Genomic DNA, 24,632 nt, shown 5'->3' with positions numbered 1-24,632 from the left:
GTCTATATTATTAGATTATTGAAATAGCAATATATATGGATATATACATCCAAGATATAAAAAAGCAATTTATATATAAATTGTTATTATAAAACAAAATTAATTTCATTTTCATCAATATAAACTCTAAAAAAAAATGCAAAAATGCAAGCTAGAGTAAATAATTGTACAAAATTGTTTGAGTCTGCTAACTCTGATATGGAGCATAGATTAACATAAAATTTTTAAATTAGCAAATGCTGCCAACAAAATTTAAAAAAAAAAAAAAAAAAAATTCTGATTTCTAAAAAACTAACAAAATAACTGATTTGTAAAACCTTTACAAAAATAAAATTCAAAATCTATAAAAACACATTAACAAAAATAAAAATTAAGTAGCTATGTGAATAATAAATATGAAATCAATCAATAATTTAGCAAAATAAATAAAGAAAATAGACTAATTCCAAATCCTTTGAATCGTGAATTAAATCACATCCACAGCTGAAACTTCTTCAGCAATACCTATGAGAAAAACATCATGCATGAAAATGTTACATTAATCAGTTGCAGAAACAAGTTTATGATGTATGCAGCAATTGATAACAACTAAAATAAGAAATGAAATAATGTGTAAATTTAAATAGATACTTATATAAAATGCATTATTTGTCAAGATTTTGGCATTGCTTAAGGAAAATTATATATATATATATTCTTCAATCAAAATTTTTTCTCAATTTATAACTAGCATAATTCTTAAAGAAATTATTACTTTAAAATGCAAATCACACATATTTTGTTGCAAAAGAATTTTGAATAACTAAGAAATTTGAAATAATGTTCAATAATACAAGAAGAAAAATATTTAAAGGAAAATAAAAAGAACTTTTAAATATCTTTTCTTAACTTCAGCAATGATTTTATGATCACTGAATCATATGAAGACTTCTTATTAAAAATTCTAGAATGATTTTATCAACTGAACTAAAAGTACGCACATATATATTTAAAATTCATATCTAAGAAAATTAAGTAACCTGTTAGCACATACATGTCTTATGCTTTCTTCTTTTGTTTAAAAATTCAATAGATTTTTAAAAGTTAGCATTTGTTACTTTATATACATTCAATGGGGAGTTATGAAGATAATAGCAGAGGAGCCAATGAAACAAGGTATCTAATTTTTTTTACTAAGGACAAGAGGTCAAATTGACTCATGCATTCCATTTAATGTTATGGCTAAGAGAGTATATGAACATGACTGGCAAAAATTCAAAGATTTCTTTACTAATGTCACAAATGGTAGTGAAAAATGACAATAGTTTATATTTGCTTGATATTGATGAAATTTGGAAAGTGATCACGTTGCAAAATGAATACAAGGTACAGATTTTGAATGCTTTAGAAAATCTGAATCACGTAAAAATAATGCAATTCTCATATATATATATATACTGCATTCTCTTATAATATGAAAAAAGTATTTTGAAATTTATGATAAAAATACATTTAATTCTGAATAAAGAATAGTAAATGTGTTTTTTTAAGAATGTCTTCTATATGTGAAATATTGATTTTCTTATACATTCATTATTTTTATACTGAAAATATAACTTATAACAAGAATTAACAAATTCTATATAAATGTTAAGGGGAGAAGTTAATTAATGCAGAAAAGGCATGGGGAAAGAGGGTTAGATCAATTTCTGTCCTGTTCAATAAAATAAAAAGTCAAAAGTTCATCAAGTTAACTTTAAAGAGAAACATTTGTCCCAAAATTTTAAATATATTTCAATAATTTCTATGAATCTGAGTACACTATTATGTTTCTACTTCTAAATACAAATTAGCAAGAAAATTTGATTAAGCATGTACCTTAAAAATAACTTTATACAAATAATTTTTTTTTCACTGAAAATTATCAAACCTAATCAATAATAACAATAGTATTTGATTCCATTTTTTAAAATAAAGAGTATGTTATTATATAGGAATGCTTACAATATAAATTATTCTGTTAATAGCTAATATAGTTTCAAAAGCTTGAACAATATACTGGAAATTAATTTGAAAACATTATTATTTACTTATGCATGCAAATAATAATTATACACATTAATTTTCTTTATAATGGAAAAAACACATACATAGTACAAGACTTTTTACAATGAACATACTCATTTAGTGAACAACATGCATATTTAATTATCTTATTTAAATTCAAATTCAAAAACGAAAGTTTGAAAACAGCATACTTACGACACATATTCTTCCCAATTACGATATTAAGATATCCATCATTACCAAATTCTATCCCCCAAGAGTTTCTGACGATGTAATATGGAATTTCACCTATAAGTATATTTCAAAAGTATGTAGAATTTGATAATTTGCATTTAAAGGCATGACTACACAAACTATAAATTTTTAAATTGCACTGAAAACATAAATAAAAAATAATTAATGAAAATACATGTAGCAGATATTCTTTCATTTTAAATATTTATTTTACAAAATTCAGTTTTCATGCCAATGACTTTCTAACACTAAACTCCTTCATTAGAAGCATATTAAATATGTTGAAATATATTCAATACATCAAGCATGCATAAAATATTTACTAGTTTGATTTGTAAATCATTCAAGTTTCTGAATCAGAGGCAGTTTTTTTATGTTAATTATTTCAAAATTAAACTGTATAACAATAGAAAATCAGCACATGCCAATATAAGCTATATTTTCTCTGTATACAATGATTTTTGTCCATAAAAAAATATCATATGCAAAAATATGGCTAAGTTTCAAACTAACATTAGACATTAAAAAGGTTAGTTAAAAAAAAAAAAGTGCTACATTTTTTAAGAACAGCCTATTTCATGATTATTTTTGTATCTTCATCAATACATAAATCCTTGCTCTCCAGGGAAGTATTTAAAGGTTAAAGTTATGTCTTTAGGTGCAAGGTATGGACTGTATGGTAGTTAAATGAATACCTCCAAATCTCCTAGTCAAAAGAATTGATCAAATATAACACCAAATGACATTATTATTTTTTTATGCATTTTCTCATGCTCTCAGTGACAGGATAAAATTCCTTGATGCTTATAACATTCTTTTAAAGATACCTAGGTTTCCCTTTTCTAAGACTACACATATCAAAGAAATTCCTATCAAAATCTCATAGTAAAATAATCAAAGGGAAAAATTATTGGTCTTATGTGTCGCAACCTATCTTTTATGATCGTTTTTAGCACAAATTATGCCTCCCAGGAAGGAATAAATCGAAGTTTTAAAATTTCTGAAGTTTCTTCTGTTTGGCCATGCCACTACTAAAATATGTTTATATATATATATAAAATTTAATTTAAACTTAATTAATTTCCAAATTTTTACCTTAACTTAACCCATAATAACTTCATTCTAAATTGGGTTCTTATTCCCTGGTCCAATTCCACCTTTTTTATTGAATTAATTCTATATTCCCTCTATAAAACTGTTAACCTTTGCAAGTTTTATCTCTCTTTCACACACACAGTTTCTACTAATTATAGTAAAAATTCAACTAACTGACTATTATTTCATAGCTGACACAATTTTCAACAAATTCTAATTACAATTGCTGTGAGATTTTGTATGAAAAATACAAGTAATCTGTACTTGAATTCACTTTTATTCATACTTGAAATCTTGAGCAGAATTCATAATTGGACATTATTTTAAAAATAACCATTAAATAGTATTTGTTTTTTAGTTCTAAAAATTAATTAAAAAATATAACAAACATTAAGAATTTTTTTGCCTTTTATAACCCGAAACAGATAAATAAATAATGTAATAATTTAAAACAATTAAATTCTTCATGAATTATTTAAAATGTAATAACTTAGGAACAGACTAAAATATTTTCAAAATTAGATAATTCCAAATGGCATTTAAAAATCAGTATCAAACACAAAAAAGTAATTGAACATATCTATTCTTATTTTAAATAATAATAATTCTGCATGTAGGCAAAATTTTTTATTAAATAGCATTAAGCTCTTCCAGATGAGACTTTAAAGCTGATAAACCATAATTTTTTATATATAAAAGAACTTTTAACGTCAAGAATATATTATTAGTTTTAAGAAGACATACAAATATAAAACATTTATTGCTACAAAATTAAATATAAAAAAAGGGGGGAAAATCAACTACTAAATTATATGGATGTACCATTAAAAATAATTTACTTTATTAAGTAAGAATGATAATATGCAAACAGAAAGACCAAAAAATATATAACATAAAAAAATAATTAGAAAGTTATTCGCTATTTTAATGGAACAAAGAACACACACCAGTCAAGTCATAGCCAACAATCTGAACTGCATGATTTCGTTCATTGTCACAATTAAACTGAATTATTCCACCTAAGTAGTCTTGCCATCCAGTTGCATCAACAGCTGCAATTAGTGGTCCATGATGAGCAAGATGAAGAAGCATAAGGTATTCCTCTCCTACAAAGCTATATATGTACAAAATTGACATTTAGATCGATATGAAAATTTTGTTCAATAAATAAAATGTTAGCCTAAATGAAAATGCATTAATTTATTCAATACAAAAATTCACATGAAGATACATAAATAATTATACTTTGTTAAGGGATGTAACTATCAAAGGAACATTAACCTTAGGTTCTGAATGAGAAAATACTTAATCAATTGTCTAATATTAAAGATTTTATTTGAAGAAGATTGAAAAATTAAACTTTGCCAACAATATTTAAATTTTCATTTTTCAATCTGAAAAATTATTTGCACAATTCTCTACACATAATTCTATCTATATAATGCACAGAATGATTTATCAACATTTGCTACAATTTCACTCACACAAAAAGAAAAAAACGCTTTCCTTAACCTCATATACTCTCATAATCAAAATATTATAATTATATTTTTTATTAAAAAAGTTACTGAAATAATACCATACTTTTAGATAAATTTTGTTCAGTTAAAAACAAAGATTTTAAAATTAACCAAGCAGAAACAACCAGAAAACATATTGTTATAGGTCTTTAAATATTAGAAAAAAGCAAGTAATATTACAAACAAGAAATTATAAAAAGTACATGCATACATTCAGAATATATACATATTCTGAATGAATGATAACTAGCATACCTGTCACATGTAAAATTCTTAGCAATGCTGACAGTCTTTTCAGACCTGGAAAATATTTTACATTTTATAAAAACTATGTAAATCAGAAATTTTAATAAATGATTTATTTCTATCTCAAATAAAAAACAGTAAAATAAATTAAAGCAATATTTTTATCACAATAACTAAATATTTACTTTTATTTCTCAATCAATGACATTACTATGCAATACTAGTAAGTAAAAAAAAAGTTTAATTTCACAAACATATATATTTATTCTCTAAACATTAATGAAACAGATTTCAGTAACAAACTGCTAATAAAAAAAATACATTACCAAAATCATTTTGGCAATATGTCATCTCCCTCTATTTGTGCTAATTAAAAAACTTTCCAATTTTATTTTTCATGTTATGTATATTTGCAGCATTTCCAGTGTGAGAAATAAATTTTTTTCAAAGCCGAAATTTATTAAAGTGTATAATTAACTGATCATGGCTCAATACTGACAACATTATTAACTGAAAATGAAATCAAAACTAATCTTGACATCAATATATTAATTCAAATATTCGCTGAAGAAAAAGTAAACTTTCAGTTGTCAGTGTGTATTATTACACATTCATTTTTGTTAAAAGTGCTTTTTTTTTGTAATTTGAATTATATTTTATTAACTGAAAAAAAAATATATATTGTTACAATGTCCTATGAATGTAAGTATACATAATGATGAAGGAATCCTAAATATTTCATTGTAAGGGCATAAGAATTCTTGAAGTGGCTTGCTAAGTATATTAATAAACTATCAAACTGATCTTGCAAAAGAATATCTGTAACATGAATAATTTAACACTCATAACATTAGTATATATTTCAGATCATGACTAATTTGATAAAGTTTTAACTGAAACACCTATTTGCTATCGATCACTGGTAATCAATTGTTGTACCCTTCGATATGAAATTTTTATACATGTGAGTTACTACAGAAAGGCTTTATGAGTCCATTTTTTATAGATCACAAGCACTTTCTTTAATTATTACAAACTTCAAGAGCTATTATTCAAAATTCAAACCAAAGGCTTAACTGCCTTAAGCCTTTCTAGTTCAATACCTAGCAAAATATTAAAATACTTGTTTGAATAATCATTCTAAGCATAAATATTTTATTTCTTCATAACTGTCAATAAGCTATTGAATACCATTTATAGAAATATGAACACAAATACAGTCTCTCAAAAAAGTATTGGAACACAACACAAGTTCAAGAATTTTATGATAATATTTTACTTGAATATACAAACGAAACCAAAACAAAGTAAATATTATTTTGATATATACAAATCATATTAATTCAAACAAAACTCTCATATTAACACAATTTTGATTATAATTGAAAATAAAAGATATCAAGCAAAAAACCATGCTCAAAAAAGTATTGGGACATTTCCCAATAAATTAAGAAAAACAATGCAAGCTTGAAAGATAATATCTTGATGGGCCGCCTTTGCTTTTTATGGCCTCTCTTAGTATATTTTGCCTGGGTTGGACCAACATTTTGCAAAATAATCCGTCACTTTGGCCCTCACTTCGACCACATTTTTTCTTAAACCCTGCTTATTAGAAATTTGATATTCATATAATCTTTGCTGCAAATAATCCCACACATGCTCAATGAGATTAAGGTCTGAACTTTGCGTAAGAGTCTTAATAACACTAGGATAGTGGCAGAGGAACCATTACTTGCAAATATTAGTAATTAGTCTTTTATGTTTCAGGTCATTATCTTGGTACAATATAAAATGTATTGAGATTCCCAGCTTGCTTGCACATTGCTTTAAATTTCAATTGAGAATATCAAGATAGACATGTCTATTCATTGTACCATCAATAAGATGTAAGTTCTCAACACCAGTGCTTGTCATATAACCCCAGACTATTTGAATGCCACCTCCATATTTACAGTAGGCTGTAAATGTTTGACATGCATTGCTGTATTTGGTTTCCACCAAACTTTTTGCTTGAAATTCGATCCAGAAATGTTATATTTGCTTTCATAAGAAAACAAAAAATATTTTCCTAAAATTCTTTTGGCTGCTTTACAAACATTTTAGCAAATGCCAGCCTAGCAAGTCGATTTGCTTTGCTGATGTAGGGCTTTCTTTGAGGCACTCTGTACTGATGTTTATATTTTTTTCCAACATTTCTAACATTTTCAGAATTTACAGATTTTCCAAACTTACTTTTACATTGTAGAGTCAATTTTGCATAAGTTTTTGAATTAATGCAGGGGTGTTTGTGGGACCCCAAAAAATCCCCTGAAACTTTTACGGACTTACTACCGGCATTTTGGAGTTTCGAGAAGGGGGGAGGGGAGAAATGAAAAATTACAATTATGAAGTATTGAATGGCCTAATTATAAAAGTTCAATGAATTACTTTTTTTGCAAAATTAATAACCATGAACTTTCAAACATATAAACTACTACATTTTATGCAAATATTTTAAATTACATGAATTAATTCTTTTAAAAAAAATTATCTAATTTCTGCTGCTTTTTTTTATTTTCTGATGTTTGTGGGCTTGTCTTTCTTTTGTGGTGAACTTCATAATTGCAGGAAGGTTGACTTCTATTTTCCTCATTTACAGTTGAAGAAATTTCCTCGAGAACTGCACATGCAGAGGTAGAAGCAGTTTGCTTTTCTGCTAATGTAGAAGGTTTTTCGGAGACTTTTATAGGTGACTCATCTGAAATACATGTTTTTAAGTCCTCTTGATATGTTTTCCAACTTCTGTTCATATTCAGTAAGAGATCTTTGCGAATTGGATCAGTCATTGGAATTTTTGAGCCATATTTTTCACATGAGGTTTCTTTAGAAGCCATTAAATCATATTTAATAGTCTGCACTGCATCTAGGGAATCAATCTTAAGAGAGGTTCTATAGTCAGTGACAAGTGTGTCCATTAAGTTGAATGCACTTTCCACTAATGGGCCATGGAAGCAGCTAAGGCAGGCTTTGACCAATTTAGCCAATGTAGGATACTTATAATCATTTGTGAAATCATCTTTTAAATTAAAAACTTAAGACCAATATTTATCAATTGTACACTTGACTTGATTTCCACTTTCATCAGATGTGTAGAGCATTTCTTTGGTGATATCAATATCACTCTGGTGTAACCTTATTTCAGCTTCTACTTTTGACTTTTCATTATCACTAAAAATATGGGACATAAAAGATGATAATTTTTCAAAAGCTAATATTGTACTGGTTTTACCTCTTAGCTCTGGATCTAATGCTGTAAAACTAATTAGATATGAATTTTTAAGAGGTAATTTCTGTTTCATATGCTGAAATTTCAAAGTGAAATTCTCTTGCGTACATAAATAAAAAAATATTTCAATAAGCGAAACGAAAAATTTACACGTGCATCAATAAATGAAACGAAAATTTTACACAGCGGAGAAAAAAAAGTTGCGAAGCGATCAATGACAAATAGCAAATACGGCGAAAAATCCCCCGTCTCTACTTATTGGCGCCACGCCAGGAGAGATAAGACCTTTGAACCCAGAGTCACGTTATCGCACATCTAGTCGAACGAAGTCTCTCCCTTTTTTTTCTGCCGCGCCTACTTGCCGAAAAGAATCCAGAAGAGAATGTCCGAGAACCGGGGGAATGAGTCATAACGCGCAATAAGGAAAGAACAAAAAAGAAGTTTTTTCCCCCCTTTTCACGCATTATCACTGCCTTTGGAGAAAGAAAGGAAAAGTTTTCACCACACACACTGACCTTGCGTTTTTCTGCTTTCAAAGCAAACAAAATTACCCAGATCAAAATAAATAATTCATTATTATTCCTACTTCCTTTTGAAAGACGATCCCCGGAATTTCCGGGTATCGAAGTTCAAAATCCCCGGAATTCCGGGGTTTCCCCGGAGCACAAACACCCCTGTTAATGTGAACTTATTTTACAATCCAGCTATTTTCGTGCTCATTAAATGTCCTTGGATGCCCTGTTCTTAGCTTGTTTTGAACACTCTTTGTTTTCTTGAATGTATGAATACTGTTAAAAATAGTAGACTTATTCAATTTTGCTGATTTCTTCTACACAGCAAACTGATTTTCCATTTTTCCAATGATTTATTACAAGATTTCACACATCAACTGATATATCTTTGTTTCTCAACATTTTTTCTATAACTAATCTTTATTTACTGAAATTTTTATGTTTAAAATTATAGTCTAAACATGTAGTAGTAAATTCAATTTTATTGATGCACTGTATTTTTATTGAATCCCATTTCAAAAGTTGTCCCAATACTTTTTTGACTTCTATTTGCCTTTCAGTCATATTTGAAAAGCTATATCAAATTACAATTCTAAAATACCCATAAAAGTTTCCTTATAAACTGTTCAACAAATGTTAAAATATTTCTTGATTCATTTTGTTTTTATTTTAATGTGGTAAATAATTTTATAAATAGCTTTATAATTATTCAAGCCAAGTGTCCCAAGACTTTTTTGAGTGACTGTATGTCAAGAATAAATATATAATAAGAATAAATATACTTAGATGTATAAATACATACAACATGAAAATATTTTTTCATACATATATGTAAATTAAAAATTACTATTATTTTTGGATAAACTAGTGAAAAAAATGTCTAATAAATCGGAGCTCTATTTTTTTTAAATGATTCACTGTTTGAAGTTGAAACAAGCCATATGTAGACAAAATTTATGACTATTCTTTCTTATGATTGCTAGCAACACTGTTTTATATTTGTTGCAAGTATATTTAAAATATTTCTTTAGCCTTATTTATATTATTTTAATATCGGAGGTTAAATAGCTGGAGGTAAAAAGGAAAGACAGAATGAAAGATTTTAATACAAAATGCAAATTACTAAAAGCAAACATTAAACTGCACATAAAGAAAAGAAAAGCACATTATAAAAGATGGCTTCTGCACTTATTTTATAAAAGTATTTTTAATTTGGAACTGAAAATAGAATATACTTTATTTTAATGACAAACTTATGTGGATTTATTGATGTTTATCATACAAAAATTAAAAATACAATTATTATGCAATTTAAATCATCATATTAGATTATTTATTTATTTTTTGGAATGTGGTAGTTATCTTGCTTCAAAAACTATTTTAATTTTTTCAGTATGTAATGAGAACATTATATTCATCAGAATGGTTAATTTACAATTAAAAAAAAAACCCTCTAGTTTTCCTTTTTTTTTTTTTAATTAACAAAAGACCAAAAGTTAAGATGGCAATGATGAAAAAAAAAAAAAAAAAAAAAAAACTTTTTTCCCAATTTAGTATTAAGAAACAATTTTTCTCTATAAATATAAACAAATAATGTTTATAAAATATGCAGATATATTTAAAATGCTTCTACAAAGTACTTACTGAACAGTTTTGCAGTCTCCTGTTTCCCCAGTGAAAGGGTAGTCTTGTGCTAGAACAATTTTTGCACCACTCTATATAGTTTTAAACATGGATTAATATTAGTCTCACAAGATTTATATAAAAATAATTCAAAGCAAATAGTAATTGCTTCACAGAAAATAACTAGAATTCAAATAATAAAAATCTACCTTGGCAAAATCTTTAATGCATATATACTGTCTATTCCTGTCTAGAAAAAATGGTATAGGAATGCATAAGCAAATAAAATAGCTATGCAACTTATCATGTAACATGATGTGGTCAGTAGTGCTCATATAAGACAATAGGTATGTCTTGCAAAGCTGTTAGATTAGTTACTGCAGCTACAATGTCAAATTATCAGGATTTAAGTGATTTTGAATCTGGCATTAAAGTTGACACACTAGAGATGGGTAATAGTATATTTGATGTAATGATGATTTGTGTGTGTGTGTATACAACAATTCATGAGTGTACCATGAATATAGAATACCAAGTAAAACATGAAATCTCCAACATGGGTGCATTTAGAAAAATGTCTTGAAAGAATAAACCCTTCACTGATGAGAATTCTTAAATGAGATAGATGTACATACTTCCTGAAATTGCCACAGATTTCAGAGCTGGGATATCTACAATATTAGCCTGAGAACTATTCAATAGACAATTACTGATATGGATTTTCAGAGCCAAAACCCCACTCATGTATCATTTTGATTGCACATCACAAAGCTTTATGCCTTGCCTGGAACTATTAACATCACTATTAGACTATTGCTGACTTGAAATATGCAGCCTTGTTTGATGAATCTCATTTCCAACTGCATTGGATAGATAGACGTGGATACAACTTCATGAATACATATTAATAGCCCTTGATTCTATCTGGGCAGCCTATAAGACAGTATGAGGCATGCACAGTTGGCATGATATGGAACATTAGATATGTCAAGAGATGATTCTGATACGTGACAGGTATGTAAACATCCTGTCCCTTCATCTACACCCATTCATATCCATTATGCATTTTGGCAGATTTTGATAATTCTAGCAAAACGAAGTGACACCCCACATGCCGAGAACTGCTATCAAGTCACGCCAGGAACAATTTTCTGGCTTTTGACACTTACATAGATCACCTAAATCCCCCGACATGAGCATCATTGAACATTCTGCGATGCCTCACAGTGTGTTTTTTAGATGAGGCAGCCATTATATCACTCTCCTATAGATTTGTGAACTACCCAGCAGAAATCATGTTGTGAATTACCTCTGGTATACTTTGAAACTTAGTCAAGTTTGTTCATGTTTTTTGTAACATTTTTGCATGATATTAAGGCAGGTTTATTACCTTTTCTGGTTCTTCAGATTTTAATACTAGAATGTACAGCCAAAAAAAAATGTAAACAAAATTTTCTTAGCATGTACAAAGTTAAAACCCATTTAAAGAGCATCCAGACTCAGGTAAAAATCTCTTAACACTAAATTGGAAAAGATGTGTTGTGTATGTTGTGTTGTGCCTTATGGTGCTTTACAAGCATGCTGACAGTTATCTGTCAGCGATTTAAGCCGAGTAAGCATCTCTTGTTTTTACAGTAGCACCAAGAGTATGAATTAGCTACTCGCGCATCAGAATCGTTTTTATTGGGCGAACTTCATTCACTCATCCACAGATCGTAATTTAGACCTACGATCACTTCTGAACCAGTACCCCCTATGGTATTACTTTCAACATGGAGGACTTTGTGACTACGACAGATTTATACGTGCATCAGCCACCACACACACATGGAGTGTCTTCGGCCGGCGGGGTTTGCACTCACAACCTAAGGGATGCGAGTGTAATACCCTACCAACCAGGCTATCTCGGCCCCTTAGACATAAAACCTATAAGCAAAATATACCAATGATATGAAAAATTTTACATATATAACTTCATTTAATCAACCCGAAACATCAATGTTCTTAAATTTTATAAAATTGAAACATTACTCCAATCCTACTCACAGCAAGAAGGGAAAATAAAGAGTAGGAATGAACTATTTAATATAAAGACAGTGAATTTTTTAAAAAAAATTACTCACTTCATACAGCCATTCAACAGTAAGGCATGTATCACCACCTCCACAACCTCTATTGGGGGCAGCTGCACAATCAATAACTTGCTGGACACTCCACTGTTCCAACACTCCTGTTTTAAGAGCATACATTGCTTCAATAGTTTCTACAGAACTGAATGCCCTAGAAATATTTTAAAAAATGAATTGTTGTCATAGCTGTGGTGACGCTTTATAAGCCAGATAACAGCTACGAGACATGAGAAATTTCTTTTGTCTAGTGGTCTTGTTACTCGGCTACGAACCCAAAGGTTGCGAGTTCGATCCTCGCCTATCGCCAATAGCAACATTGGTGACCCGATGACGTGATACGCAAAAAAAAAAACACCTGCATACAACTGTTGTAGCGCCCTCTACCAGAAATAAATAAAATCAAAGCTGATAAATAATCAGCCAATAAAAAATGAAAAAAAAAAATGAAGCTGATAAACAATCGGCCAATAAATAAAATATGAAGCTGATAAATAATCAGCCAAAAAAAAAATGCATAAGACGCTACAGCCAATATATCACCACTAATAACAGCAAAAACAGGACAAAAAATCGTTCGTCTCACCTCCGACGAACTGAAGGGGGAGTAATGTGGTGACGCTTTATAAGCCAGATAACAGCTACGAGACATGAGAAATTTCTTTTGTCTAGTGGTCTTGTTACTCGGCTACGAACCCAAAGGTTGCGAGTTCGATCCTCGCCTATCGCCAATAGCAACATAGCTTTCAAACGTATATATACATACATGAGTAATTTTATTGCTCCATTAAAAATAAAATACATTTCAGAAGAAGCCTCATACTCAGAGAAAATATTAACTGTTGATCCCCCCCCCACAGTAGTGTTTCTTAATCCCATGGAATGAGATACCAAATAAAATATCTAAACAGAAAATCCAGAAAAAAAATTAGATATCTTTAAGTAAATTTCTATAGTATATTTTGTTTAGCTCTTTTAATACTGACTACAAGTCAACTGAAAATTTTGATTTTAAGAATTTTATACATAAAAATGTACAAATAATACTTTATCTGTTTATCTCCATTAGTTATAGAATTAATCAACTTCCAATTCTGTTACATCAAGTAGTGTCTAAGAATTTGATAATTTCAATTTAGTGAACAAATAAACAAATATATATGAATCATTTTTTTTTTATCATTTAAAAGTTGATATTTAATTCTTTTCTTTCTTCCAGTTAAATTACATAATTAATGGCTTTAAATAATTTTACTTTTATATGCTTGATGATATCTTAGATACTAAACAGGAATATCCTATGGATAAAAACAAATTGCAAAAAAGTACATCATTAATTCAAATCTCACATATACATACTTATATATATAACACATTATAAATTTGATATTCACTGGTTAATATATGCTACTCTTATAATTCTCTTTACTCTCACTTCTATAATTTTTAAAATAAATTCTATACTTCTATAATTTAAATTAAATTAAAGCATTCAAGATGGCATCCCCCCCTTCTTATATAATAAAGAGTATATTTTAATTGATTTTTTTAATTTTATTTATCTTTATCAATTTATGTCTTTACCAAAAATCTATCACACACTAAAACAATTAAGTATGATTATAAAAAAACGACAATATGCAACAAAACAATTAGTAAGTTTAATGAAAGACAGCTTGCATATACGTAAATTTATAGTTTGCATTTATGTAAAACCTATATCAAAGTAAAGTTTACTTGCTACCTAACTTTATCTACTTATCTTTTAATAAAGTTTATTTCTATTTTTTTTTCTTGTAACTAAAAGTATTAATTATACTACGTCTTAAAAAAAGCTAGAAAATTTAAAAACAACTTAAAATATTATTTCATAATTTTTTAACCAAAACTATTACTTATTCACAATTAAACACATACACAGCTCACTTGAATATTGGCTTATCAACTAAATGAAAATGTATTAGACTCATAAAAAATTAAAGATTATTGGATGGCATTTTACAATAATAGAAAAATCATATTATATATATATATATATATATATATATATATATATATATATATATATATATATATATATATATATAACAATTTCTTTCTAGCAGACCAATGTACTAAGTTAATTAAACTGCACATTTAACAATCTTGATAATAATTTACGATTTTTATGGAATTAAACAAAATCAATTTCAGCTTAAAATCAAGTCAATTTTCCTTGGATTAAAGGGTTATTTTATGAACATTTCTGATCTAATTTCTTGTAAGTTAAAATTTACAAAATAATCAAAACATTAGGAATGTAAAAAAAAAAAAAAAAAAAAATATTTTCTCAATGTAATTTACCTCTGTAGCAGATATGAAAATCTAGCATAAATTGACATGATAATTTTTGTGTAAACAATGTAATAAAACATTATATATTTTCATTCATTGAAAAAATTATGATACTAATTTATTCTTTGTTATAATTATTAAAAATGTTTCATATATGACTCAAAAAAGAATTTTAACTTAAAACTCCATCTTATAAAATACATTTAGAAAAACTTACTTTGATGACTTACCAACAAGCACCACAAGAATCTTGATTGTTTACTGGGGTGATAATATTCTTTTCCCTCCTGAAAGAAAAAAATCACTAAAAATTTCTGGCTTATATTGGTATTAAGCAGAGAGATGTACATTTAAATGTTCTTTATTTATTTTCTGATAACTTTATAAAAATGATTTAAAATGTGACATTTCTTTTTTTTTTTTTTGTTTTAATGAAAAAATCTGCAACAAGGTTTACCAAATCACAATCAAATAGCTTATTACTGAATAATTTAATTCATTGCTTGCATCAAATAATATTAAATTGATAACTGTTCTATAGAAATAAAAAGGAATATAAAATTAGCTTACCAATCAACTTTCTTCGGCAGATCTCTAATTGGATTTTGACTAGTCATTAATTTCTTTTGCAATGGATAAGCTTTCTTTGCAGTGGTATTAAATTTTTTAAGATGAGCTATAATATGGGAATGTTTTACATTGTAAAATAAAATAATCACAAATATATATATATATATATATATTTTCAGATCAGTTATTACAATGCAATTTCCATCACATAAAAAGTAATTCATATATAGATATTCACATACAAAGAGAAATTTAACATTAAAAAGTTATATGCAGTTAATCATTTTGAACATGTAACTTTTTAATGGTTTCAGTTCAATGCAACTATTTCTCTTTCTGCAGTTTTTGGATACTGAGAATTTATGAATCAAATTTGCAGTAAATAGTAAGAGTCAATTTTTCTGTATATGTAAATGTATTATTATTTTTTTTAATTTTTTTTCTGACTTTTATTCAATATTATTTGACTTATTACTTATATTTATAATTAAAAAAAAAACTTAATATCTTTATCTAAAGGAATGATATAGTGATCTAAGGCCGGGGGAAGTATGCTTCCCACCAAATTTATCAATCTTTGTATGAAATTATGTAGGTTGGTATAAGTTCTGACAATTTTTTTTAGAAAGACAGAAACTTAGATGCTTCAGTTCTTTATCTCACATAAAATGATGTGTCTTGGTTTGTCACTTAATTATTAATTAACCAAATTAATTAATCAAATTAAATTTATCTAATAAGCTAAATGAATCCCTTTTCTTATTCTAATTTCAAGCTTAAAAATATTTTAACTTAATACAACTAGAAAAAAAATGACCCTTTAAAGGGTTAAATGCCTCTTTGTTTACTTTGGTGATGTTCCTATTACACATTCCTAGCACATAAATTGAACATATAATAAATAAATTACTGATCATAACTAGACCATGATTGAAATATTCTAATTTGTGAACTAAATAATAAAATTCAGAATCCTGAACTCTCTTAATATTAAATACATTTTGCATAAATGTATTCAGTTTACATTTTGCAAATAATTTTCTTTTTGTATTTGTCAAAAAATAAATTAACCTACAAGGAAGTACAAGCAGATATTTTATAACCTCTACATGTAAAAAAATGTATATTTTCCTAGAATTGAAATGAGTCTAATCTATGTCAGCTGCCTTTACAGTGATTTTCAACTGATGGATCCTATTTTTAAGAAAATTTCCTTAGTTGAATTGAGCTCAAAATATATGATTTATTTGAATTGAGCCCACCTACACATCCTTAAGTTTGTTTTTAGTTGGGTGAAGTTATTAGTGAAGGAAGCTGCTCATATTTTACTATTTAAGTAATGATAAGAAATTAAAAAAAAATAGTTTATACTTATAATAAAATAATTTTTTAAAAAATTATTGGAGCATTAAAGTTTGGTAAAACAGTGTATTTAGATTTCAAAAGGAAAAAAAAAAAAAAAAAAAAAAAAAAATTCCTTAATGCACCAAAGAAGATTAATATTATTTTACTATCCACATTGCATGGTAATGATAATATTGATGAAAGCAGAAGAAATGTTATGAAGTGGAAATAACTATCTACAGTCTGTCCAAAATGACTCGATAAAATTGGATGAAATGATAGCAGGAGCAAGCAGCCAATAAAAATAATTTTTAACTTTTGAATATTGCTAAAATTCATGCATTACAAAAGAATCCTCTTTAGAATTCAAAAAGATACAAAATGTGTTAAAAATCTAGACTTAGACATAACCTATTGTTAAGCAGTAGCTGCAGACTAGAATCAAAGTCCAAGAAATTGCTTCATGAAGAGAACAAAAATTTCAGACAAAGGTTGTCTGAAATATCAATTTGAAATCAATTTTATTCCATTGAAATATGAAATCATTTTTTTCCCCCATTCAATGATTTTTTTCTTCTTCATAACTAGAAGTATTTGTATAAATAATTTAAAGTAGATATAATTTCAAAATATAGCTAGTTTTGCATACATAATGAAATATTAATATGCATGGGAGACATATTTGCATGCCTTTGTTTTACTCTTCAAAATGCATGCTTTCCCAGATTAGGTTATCTCTCAGTAACGATTAAACAAATAAAATACTGAAAAAAAAAAAAAAATCTAAAAATATATTTTAAGATTTTTTTTTTTTTTTTTTTTACTATTGATAAATATAACAGTAAAGAATCAATTTCCATTTATATTGTATTTAATGCAAAAGTACTAACTGATTTTTTTGAATTCTTCAGGAGTTAAATCAGAAAACTGATTTATTCCATATAAAGCATCCAGAGAAGAATTTCTATGTTTGTTCAGCCATTCTATTCTCCTCAAGGTTTGCTGCAAGTAAATAATAATAATAACAATAATAATAAATAAAAAAGAAAAATGAATGAAATAACACATAGAAAGAATTAAAAATAAAAATAAAAATAAATAAAATAAGAGTGGCAGATAGTCATTTCAAAAGCAATCACAGATCAGGGAAAATGATAATACTGGCAATTTTATACTGAATAACTTTTAAAAAAACCCAAGAAGGCAAAGTGTAATAAATAAATAAAATAATTTCAGAATCAAATTTAAAAGTTCACATACATAAAAAATTTACTATCCCCCCCCCCTCCCCACATCTCTGAAGTTATTTGGAGAGGGAAAGTAATTCATAACTGCATAATTGAGTTGGTTTTCAGTTTATGATAGAAGAGCCAGAAAGCCTCAAACTAACTGGCAAGTCTGGGCCAGATTAGTAATGAGAAAGCGAATGCTTAATGCTCAATTATGTTTAATTAGACAAATGGCACTTGTTATACTTTAAAAAAATTGTTACTTGAACAATGAGAAATGTAAATAAATTGCACTTAAATTAGAGTATATTTATAAAACCTTTGTAATTTGTACAAAAATTGTACAATTCACAATAATAATAATTATAAAGAATTGATAATTATTTCTAAGTATATTATTTAAAAGTGCCAGTACATACCATTCTTTTGAAAAGAATTAACAGATAATCAATATATTAAAATAAAAAGTTTTAAAAAAACCTTGACATTATAATACGACAGTGAAGACTTACGCATTTAATCACAAATGCTACATTCATTCTTAAAAGTTAAAATATTATTAATAAAAAAGCTCATAAAATAGCTTAATTAATGTTTAAAATAACATCATAGATTTATCAGGAACAAACATGATCAGACGAAGTCATATACTACATTCATTTTCAGTAAAACAAATAAAAAAAAAAATACTTTCAATACATCACAGTTCAGAAACATATATTTGAAAAGAATAAAATACGTTATGAACTACCTATTCTGTGTATTGAAGAAATACAAATCTCTGTATTTTGAGAAGAAATGGACAGATATTTTCAATATTAATAATGTGAAAAATATCAAGATTCTTACAAATCAATTTTATAACCAGTATTTATGATAACAAAACAAACTATGCATCTTTAAATAGAATATACAAAGACATAATTGAATATAGAAAGAGATTCAAATGCATGATTACCAAAAAAAAAAAAAAAAATATTGCGCGATCTGATACCTATATGTAGTCTTATCAACGTGGCTATTAAAAAAATCTTTTTAAACAAAACTGCTTACTTCGAAAATTGATTCTCGCTTCTTGAATTCCATTGTTCCAAATTCATAACTTTTATTGAAACGCCGGATGTAATCAGAAAAAAGTTGAAAAATGTCATTTTGTTCTGTTTCATTAAATGATAAAACAAATAACAACAGACTAGAACTAATTATTAAGTGCAAAGCCGCAAATAAATACATGATTTATTTATACGTAAAGAAACCCGACACTGGAAACATTATCACAATTCGTTGCGTAAACATTGTTGAAAGTTTGAATCATGTGCCTTTTTGAAGTGACGATCAAATATCATTGTTGTGGCGCCATCTCTTTTTAAACAAGGGAAAATTATTTTACTGTAAGATAATATTTTTAAAATTAGACGGCGATTTAAAAAAAAGAATTCTTTTTCCACATATTTAAATTATAATTCAGATTATGATAAGAATATTAAAACAATAATCATTTGTATGGAAAAGAAAATTCAATAATTTATTGCAGCAATCATATTTTAAGCAAACTGGTGTATATAAATTTTGTATGCATATTAATTTTGAAATTATTTTTTTACTCGAATAAACCAAAGGGATCATATACGTAACGTTTTTCTTTTTTTTAATACCATCAACGATATATCATATTAACTTACAAATATCTTACTTAATTTATAATTCGGTTGAAACTTGTTTTTGGAAAGCAATGAAGTTGAAAGTTGAAGCATGTTTTTGGAAAATAATAATAATAATAGTAGTAAGGTTTTTCTGTTTTATTTTCAAGCTGGGTATCTGTCATAAATTACGTGACAGTATTTTTAACATATTAAATTTATTTTTAAAAGGATAATATGATTAATTAAATGGATCAAAATTACCAAAGAATGTTTTGGATACTAAAAATTAATGCACGGTACCATGAAAAGGATTCTTTACAAAAAGATAAATTGTTCATTAATATCAAGTTTGAAAAACTATATTATAAAAAAAATCAGATTTTTTTTTTTTTTTTTTTTTTTTTTATGAATTAAATTTTTTATAAGAATTTTCTGGAGAGCAAAAAGAAAAAAGAAGTGTTCGTTATCTCAATTTTTAAAGACTTGCATATGGAATGAACTCTTGAAGTCTGTTCTGACCTTTGTGATAGTGACTTTTCCCATTATCAGAACTGCAACTCTCAAAGTAAGTTTCGGAAAAAGTGCCGAGAAGCACTTCGCACACAACATGTTATTTTTTTTCTATGTCGGTTCTTTTGCGAACTTACATGCAACAGATACCGCTTTATATAATCGCGGTTGTTGCTATAAGTCTTTTAATTCATTAAAAATCGTGCGGATTTTAACCTCTTTACTTAACTGAATGCTAATTCTTGTACAGGAGATACTTCTGAAAAAGAGCACTATTATTATTATTTATTTATTTTTGGTCGAAAGCTTAAAAGATCATTGAATGCCTCCTCCCCTAGTTTTATGTCAGTATAACAATGTTGCTCTTTGTTTCTGTATCAGGACCTAAATAATTTTTTAATACATTTTAAAACATTTTTATTGATAAGCCAAGAAAAATTTGAGCTTTCGTAGAAACTCTTATGTTTTAAAAATGAGCAGAGGAGATCGAGAAATTCGCATTACTGAGAGAGATTTTGTATTAAGCTATTATTTTTTAAGAATGGTTTCAGATTTTATTAAACTCAGGAGCTGTTATATATACTGAATATTACAAAAATATTAAATTAGTATAAAACTCCATATAAAGTTTTCTGTATATTGATACAATACTATTCTACGGTATCCCAACTATCCTATATAAACGGGAATCTTTGATGTCAGAATACTCGGCTCTACAGAAGCCGTGAATATCCTTTTAATTTTAGCCGTCATGACACGCTCACACTTTTGAGTAACTATACGAAAAAAAAAAAAGTAAATAATATATGTATATCATAAATATATTCTTGATTAATAATCATTTCATCCTAAAAGAAGTGACAAGTACATCAACGAAGAATGGCTATTCAATATTGTAACTTTCAATTATATTAATAAAATTTGATAAAATATAATTATATTTCCAGTCGCCTTGGGTGACCACGATATTTATAGCATTAAATTAATAAAGTGAATCAGCTTTGATGAACAACCTTATGTCACAATGAAGGAAAGTACTAATTTAAATTATATTTTCTCATTAAATATTAAACATTCTGTTTGAATATATATTGATGCAAAATAGCGGAATTAATTAGTGAATGAAATTTGTCCATTTTTAGGTGCTCAGGGCTTTGTGAAGGTTTTATTTTTAATATCCCTGACAAATAGAGAATTTAAGAGAAGGCAATTATTGATGATGTATCTAAATGTTATGAGCTTTCATATGAAATAAAAATGAGCGAAATCAGTTCAATGGTTAAGAAAGGGTTACGGATAATCCTAATTATTTTAAAGCTATTATCAATTATTAGGAACTACTTGATTCATTAGAAATATTGAACGTGAGTTCGATTATATTTGTTCATGCATAATTTGATTTTCATGATCCCTTTAAAAAAACATTTAAGCATTAAATTGAGACAGATATTAAAGCCATCTATTTTAATATATCTGTTTTGTTGCATACATGAAACTTCTTAATAAAGTTTAATCTAATGGCACCACCATTTGTACCAGCGTCATGAGATCGTCCTTTGATTGAATGATTGAATCTCGTGACCATTAAAAACTTAAATGTTATGTAATCTATTTCAAATTACAGAATGCCTTTTGCAGCAATGCAATTTGTGTGACTGTAAACTATGTAAAAAATTAGTAGAATCTTTCTTTCTATCTTTTTTTAGTTATTAAAGTTATATATTAAATGTTATTTAGCTGTTACGTTTTATAGTTGTAGTGTTCACTTGTACTCGGACAGACGGATAGACAGACTTTAAAAAAAAATGAATTTTGTTCAAAACTTGATAGAAATCTACAAATATGGTATAACGATCATATACCAAATTTCATTCGTTTATCTAAAAGGGTTTCTAATTTATTGCTTTCATAAACAAATAGAACTATAGACAGACATATAATTCCAAAAAATGTATTTTTCGGAAGCAGGGACGTTTGGAAAGAGAAGAATCACTAAAATCCCGATTTCGAATTTTTCGATGATTATAATTCTTGTTCTTTGTATACGTCATACATAAGAAAGTAAAATAGTAATAAATAAATAAAATAACAAAAAACAATAATAAAATAAAATAAAGACTTAAAACAGCACCGTTTACTTGACAAATTAAAAAATTACTTTTATCCAAATTCATGCAAAATTAAAATGAAATTAAGACACACTCTTATCATAGAAAAGAAATTCTTAGGTATACATTGAAAGTAAAATGAAACTAAGACACACTCTTATCATAGAAAAGAAATTCTTAGGTATTCATTGAAAGTTAAAATGAAACTAAGACACACTCTTATCATAGAAAAGAAATTCTTAGGTATTCATTGAAAGTGAAAATGAAACTAAGACACACTCTTATCATAGAAAAGAAATTCTTAGGTATTCATTGAAAGTGAAAATGAAACTAAGACACACTCTTATCATAGAAAAGAAATTCTTAGGTATACATTGAAAGTGAAAATGAAACTAAGACACACTCTTATCACAGAAAAGAAATTCTTAGGTATTCATTGAAGGTTAAAATGAAACTAAGACACACTCTTATCATAGAAAAGAAATTCTTAGGTATTCATGGAAAGTTAAAATGAAACTAAGACACACTCTTATCATAGAAAAGAAATTCTTAGGTATTCATTGAAAGTGAAAATGAAACTAAGACACACTCTTATCATAGAAAAGAAATTCTTAGGTATTCATTGAAAGTGAAAATGAAACTAAGACACACTCTTATCATAGAAAAGAAATTCTTAGGTATTCATTGAAAGTGAAAATGAAACTAAGACACACTCTTATCATAGTAGAGAAATTCTTTGGTATTCATTGAAAGTTAAAATGAAATTAAGACACACTCTTATCATAGAAAAGAAATTCTTTGGTATTCATTGAGAGTATTGCATTATGAATGTGATTAAAATTCCAATTGAAAGTACCTAAAAAATTCAACTTTTAAAGATTAGACAATAATATTTTTGATAAAATAATGAATTAAAGTATTAAATTTAGAACGTTATAAAAAATGAGAATTAAAGAACTTATTTTCAGAATAGGAATATTATAATACTAACTAGGACATTTACTATTCTAGTAAATTATTATATAAGCATATTCTGTGCAAATATATGAATTAGAATATTTATCTCAAAAATTCAAAATTATTCATAAAGGAGGAATTTTTTCATTATAAAATTTTATAAGATTGTTTAAAAAGATACAAATTTAAGTTTACCTATTTGATATGATAAAAGCGTCCTATAAGTATTTAACGTCTTTTATTTTAAGAAATAACGAATACCATGCAAAATAATGCCCGCGAACTACAAAATATAAGGATATTAAAAACACAGCTTTGTTGGTTAATACTTTTTAATTAAAATTCTGGAGGCCAAACAAAAAATACCAACAACGTGAGGCGTAACAGCAGCAGGAAAAAAATATAAAGCAGCAATGGATAACAGAAGAAACCGCGAACTGCTAAACATTCAGTGTGAAGATTTAAATACACTATATATTTGATTTACTTAATTTACTCATACTTTTGAGAATTTTATTTGAATTAGATTTTATAACTCTTTTTTCTTTTGTCATATACAAAATATAGAAAAAATAAAAAAATTCAGACTCTAGAATTTGATGAATCTCCACTTTTCGGTTCTTCTCGAGTCCGACAAAACATACTTCTGGCATTGTCTGTCACGATAACTCAAAAACGCTTTGAGCTAGCTAAAATTTGATTTATAGAATCAAATTTGGCGACTTTTAGCAAATTTTGAAAGAAATTCATTCATATCGAAAATACATCTGTCTGGTTATCCGATTACAAGTCAGCTCGATAATTACAAAACACAAAAAGCTAAGTAAATAAAATTTTAGACACAGGTTGAGTATCTAAAACATGGATTCAAATCAAATTTTGAATCCAATTTATCAAATGGACGGTTGACCGTTGGTCAGTCCATACTATCGCATGCATGAAAATGTAATAATGATAAACACAATGGCTTAAATCAATGAAATTTAGTATATAATCTGATGACAAAATCTGTAATTTTGTGCCTAAACTGGTGTCCAATAGGACAACAAAAAGAAGTCCAAAATACAAATTCTCACAATATGTTCAGGAGAAATGCTATAATCAAACCAAAAGTCTATATTTCGTAACTATGGTTCACCAACGTCATGCAAGGTATTCACAGTTTTACCCAAGGTCACCACTTTTGAGTGTGTGTGTGTGTGGGGGGGGGGTAGAATATGTTCTTTCTTGGAGAGTAAACGAGAAAATTTCGGGGATACTACTCAGGCTG

The 24,632-nt window shown here is 27.2% G+C and overlaps 1 protein-coding gene across 1 annotated transcript; it reads right to left on the bottom strand.

Moving 5' to 3' along the window:
- Positions 1 to 53: 53 nt before the first annotated feature.
- Positions 54 to 19,446, bottom strand: LOC129961968 (cathepsin O-like). The gene is made up of 10 exons (XM_056075618.1): positions 19,198 to 19,446; positions 17,806 to 17,917; positions 15,572 to 15,677; positions 15,232 to 15,288; positions 12,665 to 12,821; positions 10,563 to 10,633; positions 5,151 to 5,195; positions 4,323 to 4,489; positions 2,242 to 2,334; positions 54 to 504 (listed from the first exon to the last, which is right to left on the bottom strand). Exons 1-10 carry the CDS (start codon positions 19,375 to 19,377, stop codon positions 467 to 469), a joined length of 1,026 nt encoding a protein of 341 aa, XP_055931593.1. The 5' UTR covers positions 19,378 to 19,446; the 3' UTR covers positions 54 to 466.
- Positions 19,447 to 24,632: the final 5,186 nt, after the last annotated feature.

Source organism: Argiope bruennichi, chromosome 2 (assembly GCF_947563725.1).
Source record: "Argiope bruennichi chromosome 2, qqArgBrue1.1, whole genome shotgun sequence".
NCBI classification, from domain to species: Eukaryota; Metazoa; Arthropoda; class Arachnida; order Araneae; family Araneidae; genus Argiope; species Argiope bruennichi.
This window is presented reverse-complemented; position numbering and strand designations above follow the sequence as displayed.